Below are 17646 nucleotides of genomic sequence, written 5' to 3'. Positions count from 1 at the left end.
AATACTTGTTTTTGTTTAGTTTTAGCCTTTTCTTAGCTTTCCTAATTCTTGTTTAGAATGGATTTCATCAGCATTTCTTCTTTTGTTTGCAGTTATTCCTTATTTAATTAAGTAAAGTTGATCTAACTTGATTCACCAACTGATCTCTCAGCAATCTTCCCCATGTATGTAGTATCACATTAACTTTTTTCAGCAAATTTGGTATAAAATTAGCTAAACAGAGGCAGCCACAGAGGCAAGTGGGAGCCCTTTTATGCTAAGGTTATAAATTGTTCTCTTTTTAAAGCAACTTGAAAATATTATCTTTGAATTAACTCCTACAGCTCAGTAACAAAAAGGCAGTTATAAAATTAATGTACCTACCTTTTGAGTCAGCAGTTACTCCCCTAGGTATTGACCAGTGAGAAATGAAAGCGCATCCTCACGATGCTCGATGCTCAGCAGCTTCGTTCACAACTAGCCAAAAACTGGAAACAAGCCAAAGGGACATCAAAAGGAGAATGGATACACAAATTGTGCTATACTCATGCAATAGGATATTACTTAGCAATAAGAAGGAATGAATTTCTCCCAGACATTATGCTGAGCTACAGAAGCTGGACACAGAAAAGCACACACTTATATCTATTTGCATGCAATTCTAAAGCAGGCAAAACTAATTTAAGGTTAAAAAAAAAAATCAACACAGTAGCTGCCTCTGGGTGGGGAGATTGCCTGGGAAGGGACACAAGGGAACTTTCTGGGGAGATGGAAGTGTTCTATACCGTGACAAAGTATATCCGCTTGTCAAAATTGTATAGTTAAGATCTGTATATTTTAATGTATGCTCCTTTCAGAAGACATATCTTACATATAAACATATAGAGAGGTTGAAAGCAAAAGGATGGAAGAGTTGTATCGTGAAAAGATTAACCAAGAGAAAGCTGATGTATGTACATTAATATTAAAGTAGGCTTTAAGACAAAAAGCTTAAGAAAGAGTAACATTTCATAGTGATAAAAGGTTCAGTTCATTAGGAAAATAAACAATTCTAAATTTATTTCTATCTAATAACATAGTCACAAAATATATAAAGGCAAAAATTGTCAGAATTAAAAGGAGAAATAGACATCTTGACAATCATAATAGATTTCAACACTCCTCTCAGTAACTACTAGAGCCAATAGATATAGTAAGGATTTAGTCCTTTAAAATAATGATTAGCAACCCTGACCTAATTGACACATGTAACACTGTATCTCTTGATTTCAGAATATACATTTTTTTTTTTTTTTGCGGCACGCGGGCCTCTCACTGTTGTGGCCTCTCCCGTTGCGGAGCACGGGCTCTGGATGCGCAGGCTCAGCGGCCACGGCTCACGGGCCCAGCCGCCCCGCATCATGTGGGATCTTCCCGGACCGGGGCACGAACCCGTGTCCCCTGCATTGGCAGGCGGACTCTCAACCACTGCACCACCAGGGAAGCCCCAGAATATACATTTTTAAAGAACATTTATCAAAATTGATTGTTTTGGTCCATAGAGGAAATGTCAATACATTTCAAAGGATTGAAATAATACAGAACATATTATCTGGCCACATTGGAATTATTCCTGAAACTGGTAATAAATAGATAAGTAGAAAATCCCTATATATTTGGAAATTAAGAAATAAAATTCTAAATAGCCCATGGGTCAAAGAAGAAACTCATTTGAAACCAGAAAATATTTTGAATTATAATGAAAATGTGATATATGAAAAACTTGTATGATATGATAAAAGTCAAGTTTAAGGGAAATTTGTAGGCTTAAATTTATAAATTAGGAAAGAAAGGCAGAAATCAATGATCCTAAGTATCCATTTCAAGAAATTAGAGAAACAGTAGCATGTTAAACTCAATGAAAGTAGAAGTATTGATGTGACACAAAAAGCACAGGCAACATAAACAAAAATAAGTAGAATTACATCTAACTCAAAAGCTTCTGCATAGCAAAGGAAACAGAGTGAAAAGACAACCTACGGAATGGAAGAAAATACTTGCAAACTGTATATCTGATTAGGGGTTAGTCTCCAAAATATGTAAGAAAATCATACAACTTAATAGCAAAAAACAAAACAAAACAAAACTAATCACCTGATTAAAAAGTGAGCTAGGGATTTGAAAAGACATTTCTCCAAAGGAGACATAAAAGTGGCCAACAGATATATGAAAAGATGCTAAACTTTATTAACCATTAGGGAAATGCAAATCAAAATCACAATGGGATGTCACTTTACACCTCTCGAGATGGCTATTATCAAAAAAACAAAAGATAGCAAGTGTTGGTAAGGATGTAGAGAAATTAGAACTCTTGCAAAATGTTGGTGGGAATGCATAATGGTGTAGCTGCTATGGAAAACAGTATGGAGGTTCGTCAAAAAGTTAACAATGGGGACTTCCCTGGTGGCGCAGTGGTTAAGAATCTGCCTGCCAATGCAGGGGACATGGGTTTGATCCCTGGTCCGGGAAGATCCCACATGCCACAAAGCAACTAAGCCCGGGTGCCACAACTGCTAAGCCTGCGCTCTAGAGCTCACGAACCACAACTACTGAGCCTGCATGCCACAACGACTGAAGCCCACGTGCCTAGAGCCTGCGCTCCACAACAAGAGAGGCCACCACAATGAGAAGCCCGAGCACCGCATCCAAGAGCACTGCTCGCCACAACTAGAGCAAGTCCATGCGCAGCAATGAAGACCCAACACAGCCAAAAAAAAATTAAAATAAATCAACTAATTAAAAAAAAAAGTTAACAATGGAGCTATCATATGTTCTACTATGGGTATTTATCCAAAAAACCTGAAATAGGGGTCTTGACGAATATTAGCACTCCCATGCTCTTTGCAGCATTATTCACAATATCTAAGATGTGGAAACAATGTAAATGTCCATTGACGAATGGATTAAGAAAATGTGGTATGTACCTGTAATGGAATACTATCCAGTCTTTAAAAAGGAAATTATCAGCTATCTAAGTTAGTCAAATTCATAGAATCAAAGAGTGGGTTGGTGGTTACCAGGGGGAAATGAGGAGTTACTAATCAACAGACATAAAGTTTAAGTATAGATGAACAAGCTCTAGGGAATTCCTAAGTTAGTCAAATTCATAGAATCAAAGAGTGGGTTGGTGGTTACCAGGGGGAAATGAGGAGTTACTAATCAACAGACATAAAGTTTAAGTATAGATGAACAAGCTCTAGGGAATTCCTTGGCAGTCCAGTGGTTAGTGATACCTACCAGGGTTCTTGGCCTTCCCTAATCAGTAGAAATTGACTAGAGGCCAGACAAGAAATTCAGCCAAGGCTTTACTGGGGCCCCTGCTGCAGCAGGGGGGGAGTGAGAACAGACAACAGGTTCCCTTGCTTGCTTACTCCCTGAGGAGGGGCGAGCTTGTTCCTTATATGGGGTGAGGGTAGGGGTGTGTCCATGGGTCAGGCCGGAGGGGTGACTTAGGTGTTTTGCCCACCCTTTAGGTGGCCTCATGTGTAGAGGGCATGCGCAGTACCCTGCTTTTGCTCTGGGCTCTTAAAAAGTGGCAGTGGGGTTTTTTGGTCCCTTTGTATCTTTTGTCCACAGTTTGCCCCAACTGTGCATGCATGCAGTTATTTTTAGTCCCTTATAGTATCTTTGTATTTTGTTGCTGGAGGAGAGGTTCGTCCAGGTGCAAGTTTTGCAGCATTGAAGCAAAGGGTCCCAGGTCCTAGGCCTGTCTCAGTTAGAACTCTGAGCTTTCACTGCCGTGGGCCCAGTTCTGTCCCTGGTCGGGGAACTAAGATCACACAAGCTGCACAGTGCGGCCAAAAAAAAAAAAAAAAATGATGAACAAACTCTAGAGGTCTTCTATAAATATCAGTATTATACCTATCAACAATAATGTATTAAATTATTGATATACATATTAATAATGTAATATGTATGTACACTTAAAAATTTGAGGGTAGATCTCATGTTAGTGCTTACCACAATAAAATAAAATTGAAGAAAAGAAACTGGAAGGAGATAATCAAGAGTAGAAATCAATATAATAGAAAACAAAATACAAAAGGGAGTATCAGCAAAGACAAAAGTTGGTTCTTAGTCTTTTCAGATAAAATTGATAACCTCTGCAAGACTGTTGAAAAAAGGAGGGTGTAAATCATGAACAAAAATGGGACATCATTCCAGATCCTATACCTACAGACATTAAAAATATGAGGAAATATGAATAACTTCTTGAACCAATTTTGACTACAATAATTTTTCAAATAAACTTAATTTTTCTTTTTCCCAAATAGGCACAGCAGCAGAAACTCTTCAGTGTTATTCTACAGAAGCAAAATAATGTAAAATTTGGGAAGACTATATATATAAATGATAGAATTCCAGAAGAAAGGAATGAAATTGTATTGAAACCTGTATTTGAGGAAGAGGATGAGAATGAAGAGGAGGTGATGGGAAATTTGTTTCTTTCTCTTTCTTTCTTTGTATCTTTTTTTGTTTCTATCTTTGTTTCTTCCTTCCTTCCTTTCTTTTCTTCCTTTTTTCCTTTCTTTCCTTCCTCCCTCCCTCATCTATTATTGGATGTCTTTTTTCTCTTGAGTTGTAATGTTGTCTGTGTGACACTCAGTCTTGCCATGTGGAAACTGAATTTACGTAGATCAGTTTGTAATGAGCTATTAGGGCAAAGGAGTCGTCTGAAATGTTAGACTGAATAACTGACAGATAAACAAGATATATTGTAGATTATATTTGTAAGCTGCAGATAGTTGAACCTAGGTTTTCTGCCATAATTAGCAGTAAAAGTGTAAATTTAATGCTATTTTTGTAGTGATCACTGATAATTTAATTACCTGTGGCAGACATTTAATTGCATGATGGCTTAACCTTGCCATTTAGACTAATTCTGGATAGCCTACCTTTTTTTCCTTCGGCTGGTGCTGAGATACTACAAAATAATTTTAATATGATTAAAGTTAAGTTTTCAATTTCTTAAAAAAGTTTTAATAAGTCTAGAAACCTTGAAATTGTCCTAAATATTTGCTTTCTTTTATCCTCTTCATTCAAATTCATTCCTAGTCCTAGTGCTTCTTTTCTTCCCTCCATGAAGTCTTCTGTTGAGCCTACTTTTTATCTTTTCTGTTGAATTCCTTTTGAATTTAGTTAATACCATAAGGAGTCTAGTATTCCCAATTGTTTATAAGTTTTGCCTTGTCAGTGAGAGTTTAAATTCTTTTTCTAAGGACACTGTTGGGGTATAGTAAGATCTTTTAATTGATTGATTAAAAAGGAACCATATAAATATGTGTCCATGGCTTCTCTGTGTTTGGGGGAACCACTGAGTGTTCAGTATGTACATTTGCATTATATGCCTGAGGATGAGTGAGTCTGTATGTATTTGTGAGTGTGTGTGTGTATATATATGTGTGTGTACATATATGTATGTTAATATGTATATATGTATGTATATACATTTATGTTTGCATATATAGTAGATGTCTGATATACAGATAAATAGCCTTAAATAGTTTAATGTCTTTCTAATGTGGAATTAATGTGGCCTGATTAGTCCCTTGAAATGAAATAAATGTTTTTGAAATCTACTTTTTTGCTCTTTCTTAATCAATATTCAGAGAATCTCTGTAAGTCTTTTCTCCCTTGAGATTCAGAATGGTAAAAATGGACCATCTAGTCTTCGTGTCTCAATTTTCCGTAGTCTGTTTTGTATATCTTTAATTGCTGGGAACATTGCCGTCAGGCCCGACACCCAAATCCATACTCTAAGAGAAATTTGGTTGTTTCCCTGTTCTTTCCGATCTATTTAATTATTACTACATTTTGTTTCTATCATTTTCCCAAATAAGTAACTCTATAATAAAAATAATTCAAGTTCACTCAGAGGATTCATGAGAATAGAAATGTGTTCCTTTAAAAAGAGTTTATTTCTCAAGTTTGGGGAACTTTATAGTACTGTTTCTTTAATTGTAAGATGTACTTTAAAAAATATTATTAACATCTCAGAATCAGGAAACATTTTAAAATTGATGATACTACAGTTTCAAGTGGTAGTGTTTTTTTTTCTTCGTTAGTGTTCCATAAAATAATAATGATGATTTCTTTAATTTGATGAAATAATTATAAGTCATGCATAAGAGAAGGAACTTCATCTATAGGTAAATCATACATTTGTGCACCATCTTTACCAGAAGCAATAATGATGTATCTAGTTATCCATAGCAATTTTCTGGCAATCTATAAAGCATGATAAAGATATAGTCTCTCCCCTTTATTACCTTATAATCTAAAATAGTCAACAATGATGATAAATATATGCAGAATGAATTACTAAACAAATGCCAAAACAAAATAGGCATTGTGTTTATAGTGTGTGCTTTTTATAGTTGATAAATGTTATAATACGAAGTCCATGAATCTCCTTGTCTAACTTTATATTATTCAACAGTAGACTAGTAGTTTGACCTATAATTTTTAAAAAATGGTTTTATTTTTCAGGTCTTAACTGTTCAGGATCTTGTTGATTTTTCCCCTGTTTACCGATGTTTGCACATTTATTCTGTTCTGGTAAGTATCTTTTGTATATGTGCATGGGTATATATATATATATATATATATATATATATATATATATATATGTATATATATGTCTGTGTGTGTATACATATGTGTGTATGCACATTTGTGTGTGTATATTTGTATTATTAAAAAGACAGGTATGCATTTTAGGCCTGCTTTTCTAAAGGCTGACCACAAGCTCATTGAGCTCTAAACCTTCATGCAATATTTATTTGTGAAATATCCACTGTGTGTAAGGCATTTACTTTTTTCTTTAACTTAATCATGGTACACTTTCAAGTATGCTTTTCATGTATGTTAAAAGAACCTTACATTTCTCCCTTCTTGCCTTTGTACTGTTGTATCACAGTTACTTTTAAGTATGTTACTTCTACATTTGTTTACCCCACACTACATTGTTTTTAGTTTTGGTTAAACAATTATCTTTTTAAAAAACATAATTGCACTATTCTGATATAATTCATATACCCAAAATTTTACCCTTTTAAAGTATACAGTTCAGTGATTTTAGTATAATTCACAAGGATGTGCAACCATTACAACTAATTCCAGAACATTTTATTACTACAAAAAGAAACCTCTTACCTGTTAGCAGTCACTCCTTATTCTCCCCTCCCCCCAGTCCCTGACAACCATTAATTTACTTTCTGTCTCTATGGATTTGCCTGTTCTGGGTATTTCATATAAATGGAATCATACTATATGTGGCCTTTTGTGTCCAACTTCTTTCATATAGGTAGAAGTTTAAGTTATTGATTGAGATCTGTCTTCTTTTTTATTGATTTTATTTTTGGCAGTGTTGGATCTTTGTTGCTGCTCACGGGCTTTCTCTAGTGACAAGTGGGGGCTACTCTTTGTTGTGGTGTGTGGGCTTCTCATTGCGGTGGCTTCTCTTGTTGTGGAGCACGGGCTCTAGGTGTGTTGGCTTTGGTATTTGTGGCACGCAGGCTCAGTAGTTGCAGCACACGGGCTTAGTTGCTCTGTGGCATGTGGGATCTTCCTGGATTGGGGATTTAACCCATGTCCCCTGCATTAGCAGGTGGAGTCTTTTTTTTTTTTTAATTTTATTTATTTATTTATTTTTGGCTGCATTGGGTCTTCATTGCTGCACGCGGGCTTTCTCTAGTTGCGGCGAGCGAGGGCTACTCTTCGTTGCGGTGTGCGGGCTTCTTATTGCAGTGGCTTCTCTTGTTGCAGAGCATGGGCTCTAGGTGCATGGGATCAGTAGTTGTGGCTCACGGGCTCTAGAGTGCAGGCTCAGTTGTGGCACATGGGCTTAGTTGCTCCGCGTCATGTGGGATCTTCCCGGATCAGGGCTTGAACCCGTGTCCCCTGCATTGGCAGGCAGATTCTTAATCACTGAGCCACCAGGGAAGTCCTGGCAGATATATTCTTAACCACTATGCCACCAGGCAAGTCCCTTTCTTCTTTTTTTTTTTTTTTGTGGTACGCGGGCCTCTCACTGTTGCTCCGGACGCGCAGGCTCAGCGGCCATAGCTCACGGGCCCAGCCGCTCCATGGCATGTGGGGTCTTCCCGGACTGGGGCACGAACCTGTGTCCCCTGCATCGGCAGGTGGACTCCCAACCAGTGGGCCACCAGGGAAGCCCCCTTTCTTCTTTTTTAATACAGACATTTAAAGCTATAAATTTCCTTCTAACCACTGCTTTAGCTGCATTCCATGAGTTTTGGTGTGTTGTGTTTTTGTTTCCATTTATCTCAAAATATTTTCTAATTTCCTGTGATTTCTTCTTTAACCCATTAGTTATTTAGAAATGTGTTTAATCTCCATGTTTGTGAATTTCTGTTCACAAACAAAAGTTCTTCTGTCATTGATTCCTAATTTAATCCCACTGTAGTCACAGATCATACTTTGTATGATTCCAGTCCTTTTAAATTTATTGAGGCTTGTTTTATGGCATAACATGCTTTATCCTGGAGAATGTTTCATGTATACTTGAGAATAATGTGTATCTGGCTGTTGTTGGGTGGTGTTTTCTATAGCCATCAGTTAGGTTTAGTTGATTATAGTGTTCAGATCTTCTTTATCCTTGTTGATCTTTTGCTTGTTTTGTCTGTTATTAAAAATGGGATTATTGAAGCCTCCAGCTATAACTGTTGAATTGTCTGTTCTTCCTTAGTTCTGCCACTTTTTGCTTCATATATTTTTGAGGCTTTGTTGTTATGTGTGTATATGTTTATAATTGTTATGTCTCTGTAGTAAGACCTTTTTTCACTATAAAATGTGTTTCTTTGTAATATTTTTTGTCTTAAATTCTATTTTGGCTGATATTAGTATAGGCACTCAGGCTCTTTTGGTTACTCTTGGCATGGTATATTTTTTTATTATGTTATTTTTGACCTTTTTGTGTCTTTGAATCTAAAGTGTGTCTCTTGTAGGATAGCATATAGATGGATCTGTTTTCAGTTCAGTCTGCTGATTTCTTCCTTTTGATTGGATTGTTTAGTTCATTTATATTTAATGTAATTGCTGATAAGGTAGGATTTACATCTACTGGTTGTTTTAATATGTCTGATGTCTTTTTTTGTTCCTCTCTTTCTCCATTATTGCCTTCTTTTGCATCAAATAGATATTTTCTCATGTACCATTTTAATTCCCTTGTCATTTATTTATATGCACACACACACACACACACATACACACACACACATTTATATATTTAGTATTTTCTTAGTGTTTGCCCTGGGAATTACAAGTAACATCTTTATCTTAAAACAGTATAATTAGTTCTCAATAATCCCTCTCCTTTGTGTTATTTTTCTCATACTAATTATATATTTACACATTAGCCATTGACACAGTTTTATAATTCTTTATGCAGTTGTTTTTTTAAATTAGAAAAAAAAAGAGTTACAAACAAAAATACACATATACTGTCTTTATATTTTCCTCTGTATTTACTTTTACTGGTACTTTTTATTTCTTCATGTGAATTAGAGTTACTGTCTAGTGTCCTTGCGTTTCTGCCTGAAGTACTCCTGTTAGTGTTTCTTTTAGGGAAGGTTCTGGTAGTGTCAAATTCTCTCAATTTTGTTTATCTGGGAGTGTCTTAATTTCTCTTTTGCTTTTTTTTTGGCCACACTGTGCAGCTTGCGGGATCTTAGTTCCCCAACCAGGGATTGAACCTGGGCCCTCGGCAGTGAAAGCACAGAGTCCTAACCACTAGACCACCAGGGAATTCCCTCTCCTTTGCTTTTTAAGAGTAGTTTTGTTGGATATAGAATTCTTGGTTTTTCTTTCAGCGCTTTGAATATGTCATCCCACTGCCTTCTTAAGCCATTTACTTTTAAGGAGTTTTGAGGTTTGGATTATTTATGTAATTGAAAAAAGAATGGTAATTATGTTAATTAGAGCAAATAGAACTATCTTTATTTGTTAACTGTTTTCTTTTAGTCCTCTATTAAAAGTATATACACTACCAAACGTAAGGTAGATAGCTAGTGGGAAGCAGCCGCATAGCACAGGGAGATCAGCTCGGTGCTTTGTGACTGCCTGGAGGGGTGGGATAGGGAGGGTGGGAGGGAGGGAGACGCAAGCGGGAAGAGATATGGGAATATATGTATATATATAACTGATTCATTTTGTTGTGAAGCTGAAACTAACATACCATTGTAAAGCAATTATACTCCAATAAAGATGTTAAAAAAAAAAAAAAGACAGGACTAGTTCTGCACTTCCTAGCTGAGATGAAAGTGATCTAACAGCACAATATCAATGTAAACTTGCTGTTTTACAGATAAGTAAGTGACGTTTCAAGTGTGTTGAACTTTATTGAATAGACCTTTAAAAAGAATTTCTCTTTTTAAAGCTATAATAAATCATAGTGTAGTATCAAAACAATAATACTTTTAGTCTAGTCTCTGATAAAATAGTTCTTTCAGTGTGTGTGAGTATAAACTACCTTAACTTCATAGATTCTTTTCAATGTGAGGTGGTAGTATATACATTTAACTGCATTCATACCTGAGGCAAACAGAGGGTAGGTTCCATCACGATTACACTGCTATCTGTAGTAACATTGAAAACTAGGCTTCCTTTTGTCTAATCACATGAAGTTGTTTTTTTGTTTTGTTTTGTTTTGTTTTTATAAATTTATTTTATTTATTTATTTTTTGGCTGTGTTGGGTCTTCGCTGCTGTGTGCGGGCTTTCTCTAGTTGTGGCAAGCAGGGGCTACTCTTTGTTGCAGTGCACGGGCTTCTCATTGTGGTGGCTTCTCTTGTTGCGGAGCACGGGCTCTAGGCACACGGGCTTCAGTAGTTGTGGCGCATGGGCTTAGTTGCTCCGCAGCATGTGGGATCTTCCCGGACAAGGGCTCGAACCTGTGTCCCCTGCATTGACAGGTGAATTCTTAACCACTGCGCCACCAGGGAAGCCCCACATGAAGTTTTATTCTTTCACAACTCCTTTCAAATTGGATGTTCTCCTATAAGTTTTTGAGTTTGGTGTAATGGAATGATTTTTTGCTTTGATAGTGCACAATTTTTCTGTCTTTTATGGCAGCGTGCTACAGTGAGTTCCAGTAGGCACTTCTGTTACTTTGTATTATTCCTGTTCTGTATGTGTATGATCTGCAAGAGACCATGAGTGTTGTTTGTTGTTCTTTCCCCAGTGCCTTCCATTTTACCTGATATTTCATAAAGATTTGCTGCATTTAGTAATTGACTCTTTAACACAACACTCAGTTTTTAATACAGACACATTATATACTTTATCTGGGAGTTTATGTCAACAGGCACTAAGTCCTCTGGGAAAGACTGTATCTTTATACCTGTGTAACAGATGTGGCTGTTGGCAGGTCTCAGTTTCTTGCCGCATGGGCTGTCTGCAAGTCTGCCTGATAGTCTTCATGACGTGGCAACTGGCTTTCCCCAGAAGTGAGTGATCTGAGAGAGACCAAATGAAAACCATGATGCCTTTTATAACTTAATCTCAGAAGTGACATACTTTTACTTCTCCTGCATCCTATTGGTCACATAGACCAACCTTGGTACAATGTGGGAGGAGACTACACAAGGGATCTTTGGGGGGTGTCTTGGAGGCTACCACACTTACTTTATAAAAGAAAGACATATCCTTCACTGATACCTGGTGGTACCATTGTGCATTGTCTTGATGTGTAAAAACTTCCAAGGTGCCAAATAAAGGAGAAGTCTTCTTTAATGATTAATCAAGGGACAGTATTCACAAAGGGTTCCTCCCTTCTCTTGCTGTGCAGATTAATAGTAAACCATGTTAGAAATAGTGTATTTTGTCCTGTGGTCAGACTTTCTTAGTTCTTGTACAACATATTCAGAAGTTGAGGCTTGCCAACTAATTTTCTTAATTTCCTTCACTGACAGCGATATTTTCTTTTGTCAGTCAAAAATGTATAAAGGCTAAGTGACAAGTTGGGCAACAGTCAAATTATTTGAACTTACCTTTAGTCTTCTTAATTGTCATGATACCAAACAAGGTTACTATCTATGAACCATAATGCCAAAACTTGTTCTTGGTATTCAATATGAAATACCATTCCGCATTTAAATCCAGTTGTTAAAAACTGAAAAATGACTCTTACGGGGTAAAGTTTTCTGTTTAGCAGTGTGTTTGTGTATGTGTGTTTTTCATTACTCTTCTGATTTTATTTTAGGGTGATGAGGAAACATTTGAAAATTATTACCGAAAACAAAGAAAGAAACAGGCAAGACTGGTATTGCAACCCCAATCAAATATGGTAAGTATGTGAAAATTTTGAATTGGTTATGTTGAAGTTTTTATCCTCTTTAATTTCTTCAAGGCATGCATTCAACTACAAATATTTATTGAATACCTACCATTTCCAATCATTGGTTTAGGTGTGAAGGTTACAGCAGTGAACAAAATGACTATGGCTAAGTCCCTTCTCTCATGAACTTACATTCTATTAGGGAAGATATACTGTAAGTGAATAAATAAGACAATGAATACATAAAAAGATAAATAAGTAAATATATAAAATGTCAGGGAGTGATAATTAGTTTCTGACGATGTGGTAGACTGTGTATCTTGATTAATTGTTCTACTGAAAAAACAACTAACGGTGCTGGATAAAACATTTTTTAAAATCTTAAGTTCTTTTTAAATGTACTGAGTATCAGGTAGGAAAGTATAGTCCTGACAAAGACGAAATAAGTAATCTGAAAGGGCTTTGTTTGTGGGATTTTTATTAGCCATTCTCAAGAATATATGTATTTTTTTTGGTTATAAAATTGTGATGTATTCACTGTAAAAAAATAAGGAAAAATTGAAATAAAATAATCCATAATGTAAAAAAAAAGCCAAACTAAGTCAATATGGAACTGTTCTATATGTTGGTTACGGTGATAGGTATGTGACTAGATGTATTTGTGAAAACACATAGAAACAGCACATGAAAAAGAGTTTTGTTCATGTAACTTATACCTCAATACACCTAAATATAAGAAAAAAAAAACAGGAAAACCTAAATGAGGAAAGAAATTCAGACAGGCATAATGAAGAACTGAATGTAGCTTTTATCCTAGGGGCATGGGCTGAATGGGAAAGCATAAGTTTTGAGGACATAGGGGTACAGGGGGCTAAGCATAGAGTCACCCAAAGTGGGTGATAAGAGACTGTCTCCTTTGTAAGGCTGAGACTCCAAAGAATTATAGCCCGTTATTAGTATGACCTAGAGATAAAACCATCTAGCAAAAGCTCTCTGGTCCTTTTGCCAAATACACTAAAGAAAATTGCCTATCCCAAATCCTGGTGCTGAGTGAACAAAGAGAAAAAATCTCTGAGAATTCATAACAAGCAGTTCCTCAAATGTGTTTGCAATCCAAATTCATTCTACTTGGATAATCAAAAAAATCTCAAGCTGAAAATTTAAAGTGGTTCCATTTTGATATTGTCTCCAGGTGCCTAGTAGAAGCAAATGCAGTTCTTCTCCGAACCTTCATACCAAATAAAGGATATCCATAGTTGAGGTTTCAAGGAAAATTAGCAACTCATACTCAGAATTAGCTATCAAACAAGTGAGAATCATTAGAAATATTGACAACAGAAATCAATTGTAAAAGACGTTCAATGTTTGAGTTATTAGGCATAGAATATAAAATAACACTATTATATTTAAAGAAATAAAAGGCAAGCTTGCTGATACCATTAGGCAACAAGAAACTCTAAAGGAATTACCAAAAAAATGTGGAAAAAAAATCAAGTAGAATACCTAGTAATTAAAGATATATTAGCCAGGGCTACCCTGGTGGCGCAGTGGTTGAGAGTCCGCCTGCCGATGCAGGGGACACGGGTTCGTGCCCCGGTCCAGGAAGATCCCACATGCAGCGGAGTGGCTGGGCCTGTGAGCCATGGCCGCTGAGCCTGCGCGTCCGGAGCCTGTTCTCCTCAACAGGAGAGGCCACAGCAGTGAGAGGCCCGCGTACCACAAAAAAATAAAAAATAAAAAAAAAGATGGGCTTCCCTGGTGGCGCAGTGGTTGAGAGTCCGCCTGCCGATGCAGGGGACATGGGTTCGTGCCCTGGTCCAGGAAGATCCCACATGCCGCAGAGCGGCTGGGCCCGTGAGCCATGGCCGCTGAGCCTGCGCGTCCGGAGCCTGTGTTCTGCAACGGGAGAGGCCACAACAGTGAGATGGGCGCGGCGTACCGCAAAAAAAAAAAAAAAAAAAAGATATACTAGCCAACATGAAAAATTTTGTGAACAGGTTGATGAATTCTCTTAGTTGATCTGAAGAAATTGCTAGACTACATCATAGAGTGACAAAAGAATAAAAATACAGAAGAAAGGGGAGATACAGAGAGGTCTAACATATTTAGTTGCAGTTTTAGAAAGAGAGGATAGAACAAGAGCGACAGAGGAATATTTGAGGTAATACCTGAGAACTTACTAAGACAGATGAGAAACAGAAACCTACAGTCAAGTCCAAGGAATCCAAGTAGGTTAAATAAAAAGAAGTACACTTTTAGAGAACTTAAAATGAAAATGTAGAACACCAAAGATAAAGAGAAAATAGAAGACCTGAAAAACATTATGAGCTAAGTGAACTAATTGACATTTATCGAATAATTCACCCAAAACAGCAGAATACACGTGCTTTTCCAAGTGTACCTGGAAGTTTCACCAAGATAGATCATATTCTGGGTAATAAAATAAATCTCAATAAATATTAAAAAACTTGAAATTGTACAAAGTGTGTCTTTTTACTACAAGAGAATGAAATTACCCATATGCAAAAAAATGAATGTTGATGCTTACCTCATTCAACATTTCAAGAAATGGATCATGGACCCAAATATAAGAGCTAAAATTGTAAAACTTTTAGAAAAAACAAAGGTTAAAATTTTTGTGACTTTGGGTTAGGCAGTATTTTCTTAGGTGAGATACATAAAGCATGAACCATAAAAGAAAGAAATTGATAGATTGAACATCAAAATGGAAAACTTCTACCCTTCAAAAGGCAGTATCAAGAAAATGAAAAGACAAGACATAGATGGAGAGAACATTTGCAAAACTCATGTCTAATGAAAGGCTTGTATCCAGAATATATAAAGAACTTGTATAACTAGCTAAAGACAGACTAAAAAGATTCAAATAGACATTTTACCAAAGATACACAGATGGCAAGTAAGCACATGAAAAGATGTTAAATATCATTTTTCATCAGGGAAATGCAAATTAAAACCACAATGAGACACCTCTACATACCTACTAGAATGGCTAAAATTAAAAAGATCGATAATAGCAAGTGCTGGTGAGGATTTGGAGCAGGTAGAACTCTCATAAACTTCTGATAGGTATAAATATTGTACTGCCACTTTGGAAAATAGTTTGACAGTTTGTTATAATGTTAAGCATACACTTGCCATATGACCCAGCACTTCTACTCCTAGGTTTTTACCTGTGAGAGATGAAAATTTATCCACATAGTGGCTCATATGTGAATGTTTATAGTAGCTTTATTCATAAATGCCAGAAACTGGAAACATCTTAAATGTCTATGAGCTAGTGAATAGTTAAACAGATTGTTGTATCTCGGGCTTCCCTGGTGGCGCAGTGGTTGAGAGTCCGCCTGCCAATGCAGGGGACATGGGTTCATGCCCCGGTCCAGGAAGATCCCACATGCCGTGGAGCAGCTAGGCCCGTGAGCCATGGCCACTGAGACTGCACGTCCGGAGCCTGTGCTCCGCAACAGGAGAGGCCACAACAGTGAGAGGCCCGTGTACCAAAAAAAAAAAAAAAAGTTGTACCTTGACATAATGGAATACTACTCAGCAGTAGAAAAGGAACTGATACATGCAGTGACATGGATAAATCTTAGAAACACTATTCTAGGTGAAAAATTCAGATACAGCGAAGTTATGTATAGTACGATTCGTGTTACATGACATTTTCGAAAAGGCAAAACTATGGGATAGAATGGATCTGTGACAACGGGCCAGGGTTGGGCAGAGTGATTTACTATAGAGGGGCATAAAGGGAACTTTTTATGCGATGGATATATTCTATATCTTGATTTTGGTTGTGGTGACACAAATGTCTACGTTCATCAAAACTCATTGGACTCTGTATGTAAAAAGCGTTTTAATTTTGCTTTATGTAAATTATGCCTCAGTAAATTTGACTTTAAAAACAAAGATAAAGAGAAGACCTCAGAAATACCCAGAGAGAAGAGATTATTTTCAAATAAACAAGACAGTGGAATATTTTCAGTGCTGAAGGAAAATAGCTGTCTACCTGGGATTCTATATTCAGCGGAACAAGGGCAAAGATAGACATTTTCAGGCAAAGAAGAGGAGAGTTTGTTACCAAGACACCCTTACTAAAGAAAGGATATACTGCAGTCAAAAGGAAAGTGATGCCAACTGGAAGATAGGAGATGCTAGAATGAATGAATAGCAAGGAAAGTATAAATATGTGGACAAATCTGTGTTGACTGTAGAAAATAATATTAATAAAATATTATGGACGTTAAAACAAGATAGAGTTGAAATGCACAGAAACAATAACATAAACATTAGAGTGAGATGGAAGTTAATGAAGTGAAACTGTTCTGCAGTTTTGGAATTGTCCAGAAAAGAGTAAAATTATTGATTAATTTTAGAGTTTGATTACTTAAATATGCATAATGTAATTTCTGTAACCACTAGAAGAATAGAAACAATATATACTTAAATATAATTTTTATTTTTTCTCTACATCTGTGTCTCAATTTCTGCCCTGCAAACCAGTTCATCTGTACCATTTTTCTAGGTTCCACATATATGTGTTAATATACGATATTTGTTTTTCTGACTTACTTCACTCTGTATGACAGTCTCTAGATCCGTCCACATCTCTACAAATGACCCAATTTCGTTCCTTTTTATGTCTGAGTAATATTCCATTGTATATATGTACCACATCTTCTTTACCCATTTGTCTGTCGATGGGCATTTAGGTTGCTTCCATGAACTGGCTACTGTAAGTAGTGCAGCAATGAACATTGGGGTGCATGTGTCTTTTTCAATTACAGTTTTCTCTGGGTATATGCCCAGTAGTGGGATTGCTGGGTCATATGGTAATTCTATTTTTAGTTTTTTAAGGAACCTCCATACTGTTCTCCATAGTGGCTGTATCAATTTACCTTCCCACCAGCAGTGCAAGAGGGTTCCCTTTCCTCCACACCCTGTCCAGCATTTGTTGTTTGTAGAATTTCTGATGATGCCCATTCTAACTGGTGTGAGGTGATACCTAATTGTACTTTTGATTTGCATTTCTCTAATAATTAGTGATGTTGAGCAACTTTTCATGTTCTTCTTGGCCATCTGTATGTCTTCTTTGGAGAAATGTCTATTTAGGTCTGCCCATTTTTGGATTGGGTTGTTTGTTTTTTTAATATTGAGCTGCATGAGCTACTTATATGTTTTGGAGATTAATCCTCTGTCCGTTGATTCGTTTGCGAATATTCTCTCCCATTCTGAAGGTTGTATTTTCGTCTTGTTTATGGTTTTCTTTGCTGTGCAAAAGCTTTTAAGTTTCATTAGGTCCCATTTGTTTAT

The 17646-nt window shown here is 36.6% G+C and overlaps 1 protein-coding gene across 1 annotated transcript in view; it reads left to right on the top strand.

Annotated features, from left to right (window-relative positions):
* EXOC6 (exocyst complex component 6) overlaps positions 1-17646 on the top strand; it is a gene marked incomplete at its 5' end in the record, with an annotated part of 188022 nt that overhangs the window by 45117 nt on the left and 125259 nt on the right. The window contains 3 exons of the mRNA XM_082855035.1: positions 4293-4445; positions 6508-6576; positions 12241-12324. Of these exons, the coding sequence (XP_082711161.1) occupies positions 4293-4445; positions 6508-6576; positions 12241-12324 (306 nt within the window). The remainder of the gene's footprint in view (positions 1-4292; positions 4446-6507; positions 6577-12240; positions 12325-17646) is intronic.

The sequence above is a fragment of the Leucopleurus acutus genome (assembly GCF_964270905.1).
Source record: "Leucopleurus acutus genome assembly, chromosome: 14".
In the NCBI taxonomy this organism is placed as follows: Eukaryota; Metazoa; Chordata; class Mammalia; order Artiodactyla; family Delphinidae; genus Leucopleurus; species Leucopleurus acutus.
The sequence above is the reverse complement of the archived record's forward strand: the minus strand, read 5'-3'. Positions and strand labels throughout refer to the sequence as shown.